The sequence below is a fragment of the Ostrea edulis genome, chromosome 10, assembly GCF_947568905.1.
Source record: "Ostrea edulis chromosome 10, xbOstEdul1.1, whole genome shotgun sequence".
Lineage (NCBI taxonomy): Eukaryota > Metazoa > Mollusca > Bivalvia > Ostreida > Ostreidae > Ostrea > Ostrea edulis.
In genome coordinates, this window is record NC_079173.1 from 16,948,018 (window position 1) to 16,955,005 (window position 6,988).

Here is a 6,988-nt window from a genome sequence, read left to right on the forward strand (position 1 = left end):
CTTTCTAATTAACACCACATGTTAATGTCCCCATGTAGATCACTTACTGACTTTACGTGGGGTTAACTGATAATTGTTTGAGCGACACTTTTCTTTTGCATGTGGACAATCAGATATGGCTCGGACGTCTAAATGTGTAAGAGTGCCACGTGACTGTCTAAACGAATGGAGCTATTCTGCATTTGTCTAGAAATTAATTTACGAGATGATGATAGAGATACACTTTTACTCTTGTTTTCGCTGGGTAAAAAATCTCAGTATTTTTCTCAGTAATCTTGACAATTGTTCAAATGTCCTTCATTAAAGGTCATGTCACATTCACACAATGCCCAAGCAGTCTTCATGTAGATATGATTTGTCTTTGACATATATGTTCTAAAGAAACAGAATAAACGAGAATATTCCACTCGACCACCAATGACAAAAATTAATGAACCACCAGTGCTTCAGTTATTAGCAAATGTGTCTGTTGAGTTTCTATGTTGCATGTAAACAAAACCAAAAAAAACAAACAAACAAAAAACCCAGTGACCTTGGACTTTAACAAATGACCTTTCGCACCAGTCATGATGACACACCTTCTATTCATAATATTTACATTTCCAGTGGTTTTTCCCTGCATGGTAGCTTTACAGATCACAATGATAACCATTTCTTCACGAATGTGCTGCTGTTGTGAACATATTTTCTTTAGAGAAGTCGAGTGGCATAGCCTTCATCGACGCTATGCCTCTCGACTTCTCTAAAGAGAATATTGTGAACAATGCGCGTATGAATCTTGATACATATTTAACGTCTATTTCAACAGCTGGGAATTCCGACAGAAATTAAAGTAGAATTTAAATATAAGAAATAAAGTTCATTTTTGAAAATACATAAGGGTATGAACTGCAACGCTTCCCGCCGGCATACTTTTCATGAAGCGCTAACCTGTTTAATGAAAGATGTTGGCGTGAATCGCCGCAGTTCCTGTCCTATATTTACGAAAATATCCATAACGGTTGGGGAGGAAGGTAACTTATTTTCGCCTCTCCCCGTGTCATTATCACAGGTGCTTGTGGACAGGACTTCCGGTACCCCCCTTCTTGTATTTTTAAATGTTCAATTCCTTGGGTATTTCAGACGTATTTTTGATAAAATATGTAACTTCAGAGTTACATATTTTATCAAAAATACGTCCGAAATACCCAAGGAATTGAACATTTAAAAATACAAGAAAGGGGGTACCGGAAGTCCTGTCCATAAGCAACTGTGGTCATTATCTGTGAGATCCAATAAGTTTGTATATATACATGTATACAGTTCATAAATTATGACTTTTATATCAGTAAGTTTTGTTTTAATTACTTGGTACGGAAAAACAACGCGCCATTGAGGTTTGTCTAGTCTATATACATCACAACAAATCACAGGTGTTTTATGTGACTGCAGAATATTGTCCACGTTGATCGTATCATCCTCTGTCTGGGACCCCCAATATATGTATCATTTAATGGCAGTTTTTTGCCGCCTTACAAGCATCTTCGACATTAATTAGGACAACAACCTGAAAACGCGCCAGTACGTTGAGAGCAGAAAAGAAACTGTACTTAAGCCTCGTATGTAATCACGTGCAAATATATAGTTTTGAAATTACACGTATATTGTTTTAGGTGCACGTTTTATCTCATTTTAAATTCATATAATATTTTACAATTTTGTGTGCATTATGCCAAATTAGTAGTCAGGGTTTCGAAACGTACTTTCACGACCCGAAGGATTTGTGAGTCAACTTCTGACTATTTTGGCGTAGTGCTCACAAAATGCAGTATTTCTATAATCACTATGCTGACTATTCTCCATCCTTGAGGACTCCTGATAGAACCTTTCTCGTTGAAATTAAAATATTGGTGCTAAATCCGCGCAGTTGAAGAAATTCACTCACGATTTTCATGCTAAGTCGGATGTTTAGCTGACTTGTGCATTGGGCGCATGAATATATTAAATAGGACTTTTAGTATGAGCCTCTCCACATCTTCGATTTGTTTAAAGTAACATACATATATGTCCCCAAAAGCATTCTCCAAGCAATTTAAATGATCTATATTCAAAAGCTATAATCTAAAACATAGAGAGCTTATTTCAAGATACCAGCACTATCTTAACTTCGTAAATTGAATGAAAATAATACATTTTACAAAAAAGCTGCGGAATTACTTTGATGTATACAACAGAGACATGTATACAGTACACAGTAATTATATTTTTTTCTTTTAATGTTTGAAAAAAGTTCAACTTCCATCGATACATTATGTACTTGATTATTCAAGTTCTTGCACACTCTATACTAAAACGTCATAACAAAAAGCGCTTCAGTGATGATTCCGTATTGTATTGTATTGTTTATTGACCAATAACCATACATTTCATAGGTATGAAGTATATACAACAACAAATCATAAACACGAGCCACGATTCATTTTATCTGGGCGTTTTCTGTTACGATGCATGTTTGATAACACTACTTTGTTTCAGATGCCTGATAACTTCCTCATTTACAAAAGTACCTAATTGATTATGGTACTAAGGTTATACATGTATATATCTTTAAACATATGGATAATTAAAGACTTGTATAGCTCAGTCGGTAATGCCGGTCCTTTCAGAAAAAAAAAGACTCACACAGCCAAGGTTCGATTCTCATCTGGGTCGGAGCATTGTTTAACCATATGGTATGATAGGGTACGGATATGTCAAAACGGTATTGAACATATCAAGAGAAACTAATAAGAGGCAAAACATATTAAGTCACATTTTTGGGAGTTGAACTTTGTTCAGCTCCAAAGGCCATTACGCACTGATCACATGGATATGTTGCATAGGACTTTAGTGTAGGCCTCTTCACATCCACGGTTTGTTTGAAATATCGTATGTCACAGAAAACGTTCTCCAAACAATATAATCCTAAATTCAAAAGCTATGACGTAAAACAAAGAGAGCTTATTTCAAAGTATGAGCATCGTACAAACAGATACATATTATGTAATGTCGTTTTACAAAATGATAGGAGAAGATATATTTACATGATTTTTTTCCTTTTATATTTGTAAACAAGTATTCACTTGATATAGAATCAAGACAAGCTACTTCAGTTAAGCAATTTCGTAAGAGTGTTAGCTCCAAAAATATCAACAATCCTAAACCACCGGCATATTTTTCCTATGGTACTCGTTTTCTGAATATAATTCATACCAAACTTAGACACACATATATTTTGAATTACGATCTATATAGACGCAATATTGTTGATTCTCCATTATGTTCTTGTGGTATGAAAGAAGACGCTTATCATTTCTTCTTTATTTGCAGTAAATATTCAAATGCTAGATGTAAATTAATGGATAGCTTGCTGAGGTTAAATGATCTAGTTATTATCGATGTCCACCTTCTACTTTGGTTTAATAATACTTTATCTTCTGAGTTAAACAAGTGTATTTTTTCTTATGTTCAGTCGTTTATTCATGAAACCAAAAGATTCAATTGATGCTCAATTTAAATTTTTTGTACATTAATTTTCTACAATAATATTGTTATATGTTTAAGGAGAAGAACTCGTAAGTTATTTGAACTTGTTTCTGATCCTTTTGTATATCATGTATGTACAATAAAATATGTTCAAAACAAAACAAACAAGTATCGCACGCTAGGTCATGCATGGACGAGTTCATTTCTGAATAGAGGGGTTGAATGTTTGAACATATTTCAAAACATACCCAAGTCTATGCATGTGGTAAATAAATGAATATATGAATTCATTCAATCCAAGTCTCTGCATATAGTAAAGAATGAATATGTCAATTCATTGAACCAGAATTTAGTGAAAATAGATTGATATTAATTTGTTTTAAACCAGTGGAATTACTTTGATATACATGTTTACAGTAATCTTTTTTTTTCTTTAAGTGTTTGGAGAAGGTCACCCCCCCCCCCCAGGATACATTCTGTATTTTGATTTATGGGGCGTAGACCTATGTCTGCGTCTGTCAGGAGTGGGAGTCATCTTCTAATATCATTATCATCATAATAGTCACCACCATCATCATTAGCAAAAACAACATCTCGCATCAGATATATCACATTTAGGGGAGATAACACATTCATCATGCAGGTTATTTTTAATTCATTGCCAATAGTTTTAAGGAGCTTTACCACGTACAGAAAGGCATTATGACGTGGTTCTCGACTTTCAAATAAGAAGGACAACTCTTTTTAATGAATTGAAATTATCATTCAATTTTCAAACAAAAAAATATACTTGAATGTCATGATGTCTGATTATGAATAAATTCCAACGGTAGGCTTACGTAAAAAATAATATTGCTCTAAAATTAAAATTCCGTGTAAACTCCATTCAGAATTATTTACTTTCCGGTTAAGAAATGATAAGTGTGAGCGCTACCTTTACGTGTCATGCGCAGTGGATGTGGTGGAGAAAACGTGTTATAAGCTGTGGGAGGTAAAATATACGTTCTCGTCTCTTCAATCACGTTCATATATTTTTAAAGAAACAAATATTTGTTTAGTACATAAAAATATATGTCATGGGCCCTTATCATGAAGATTCTTCGTCTCTGTTTTTAGTTTTATCATCAGTCCCAGGTCCATCTATCACTGTCTGATTGTTGTCGACGTGAAAGATGATATAAATGCGTTTTTGATAATGGAATAAATCCATCAGAAATTTGTCATTTCGAGCATGAACCCTTTCTTGTTTATTGCTAAGTGTCCCTGATTGCCACACTTGGCTGCTTTCCTGAACGTTACATTTCTATGTTCATAAGGTACGCTAAAAACCTTTTCATTCTAAACATTCTTACCCCCAATAACAGAGAATTATAATAACAAAACATTAAAATAAAAAAAAAATGATATAAAAACCAGAAGAAATAAAAAAAAAAAAAATCACCAATAATCAATTTAAAAATTGATATACAATCAAAGGGTATCATTGTTTTGTCATTTACAAGAACGTGTGAACTCAAGGGTGTTCGAAAATAAAGAGAATTGACACCGTATTTCGAAATGCACCATGAAATGAAGAAACAGAGAATGAACATGAATTAAATGCTAACTGAACGAAAACAAGAATATCTAAAAAGAACTTTAGACATAACCAACCATCATTTCAAAAAAAAATATACGATAAGTTAGAATGTCAGCTTTATTTCAGCGGTAGGTTTTGTGATTTTTGAATTTTGTTTATGTTTACGTCTACTTATCAGAAAAAAACCCATTATTTTTCAAGTATTAAGGATGAGCCATTGGGTTTGACAGTTTGTTCTTAATCTCATGTGCGTTTGATTTTGTCGTATACAATACATTGAAGTATAGCTTTCTTATTACGATGTTGTATACAGAATGTGAAAAGAGACTAATATTGTTGAATAGAATGTGTAGAAAAGATTCTTAATCAAATACTTATTACTTGTTTTATATGACAATTTTTTGATACCCTGATAGTTCGAAGCATGATCACTGAGGATGAGGAGGTTCCATCATATTTTCATATTCCACAAAATACATAGGTACATATTTTCTAGTTTTGGTTAAAAAATGTAATTCATGAAATCTACAAATTAGTTTAAGCTGATTAAATGTGAAACTCAATCTTAAGAAGATTTTTTTTTTTCAATACAAACATGCGTAACGTAAAATTGCACAACCGTATTTAATGAAAAATCTACATCTGAATCTGAATCGAGGCTCCAGACTCTCGGTTTGGCTGTAACTTACCTAGATGAACTAGAAAGGCCAAAATGAGAGATACCACGGTGTACGTCCCCATGTTTAGTGCACCGGACCAATCCACACACATTAACTGACCCCCACAACGGTCAACGCTTTTTATACACGGTTTGTATTTTTCTATACCTCTGTAAGTATGACAACTGTGAAGGGAGAGGTGCAAGACCAATTGTTAACTTTCAGTTAACGGGTGCTGCGCCCTCCATCGCTGACGGTTAAAATTGTATTCAAAATGAAATGAATCGCTTTGAAAATAGCGGTTTGCCTTGGAACAGCTACAGCTCGAGAGATTGACATAATTGATGTCAAATGAATGAGTTGACAATGTCGTGTCAAGCGTTGTACGTAATAGTTTACAAATTTTGATTTATATGCAAAAAATCTTGATTTATTATTAATAATCTTGCAATTCATATGCGAAAATCTTGATTTATATTCAATAATCTTGATATTTATATGCAAATGTTTTTATTTATATGCAATAAATCTTGATTTATATTTGATTATTTTGTTACTTATATTCGATGAATTTTGATTTATATTCGATAATCTTGTACAATTTATCAAATATAAATAACAAGATTATTGACTATAAATCAAGATTTATCGAATATAAATAACAAGATTATCGCATATAAATCAAGATTCATTGCATATAAATCAAAAGTTTCGCTTATAAATATCATAATTACCTAATATACATCAAACGTTTCGTATATAGATATCAATATTATCGAATATACAAGATTTGTATAATATTGCAGCGATTTACACGCCATATGTAAATTTATAAAGTCAGAGAGGTTTTAAATATAGAAATTTCAAACAATCCATACCGATAGTGGTTGGATTGACTGAATCTAGGATGTAATCATACTATCAATATCGTACTTAGCATCCAGGAACCGTCATATTTAGATTTTTATATCATTGTGGTCATCCGCGGATGAGTATTTTTGGGGGTCTGGTTTTGTGGCGATGGTAAGGACATGTATATTTGGAGATTAATTTTGTGGTGAAGGTTTTTGGAGATTATCTTTGTAGAGATGGTGAGTATATTTGGAAGTTGGTTTTGTATAGGGGGGGGGGGGTATATTTGGAGATTGGTTTTGTGGTGACGGTAAGTATATTTAGAGATTAGATTTGTAGTGACAGTATTAGTTTTCTGGTGACAGTAAGTGTCTTTGGAGATTAATTTTTGTGG

The 6,988-nt window shown here is 33.1% G+C and overlaps 1 protein-coding gene across 1 annotated transcript in view; it reads right to left on the reverse strand.

The window, feature by feature from the left end:
- Positions 1-5,824, reverse strand: part of LOC125666407 (uncharacterized) — a 14,391-nt gene extending 8,567 nt beyond the window's left edge. The window contains exon 1 of the mRNA XM_048899576.2: positions 5,773-5,824. Within this exon, the coding sequence (XP_048755533.1) occupies positions 5,773-5,824 (52 nt within the window). The remainder of the gene's footprint in view (positions 1-5,772) is intronic.
- Positions 5,825-6,988: the final 1,164 nt, after the last annotated feature.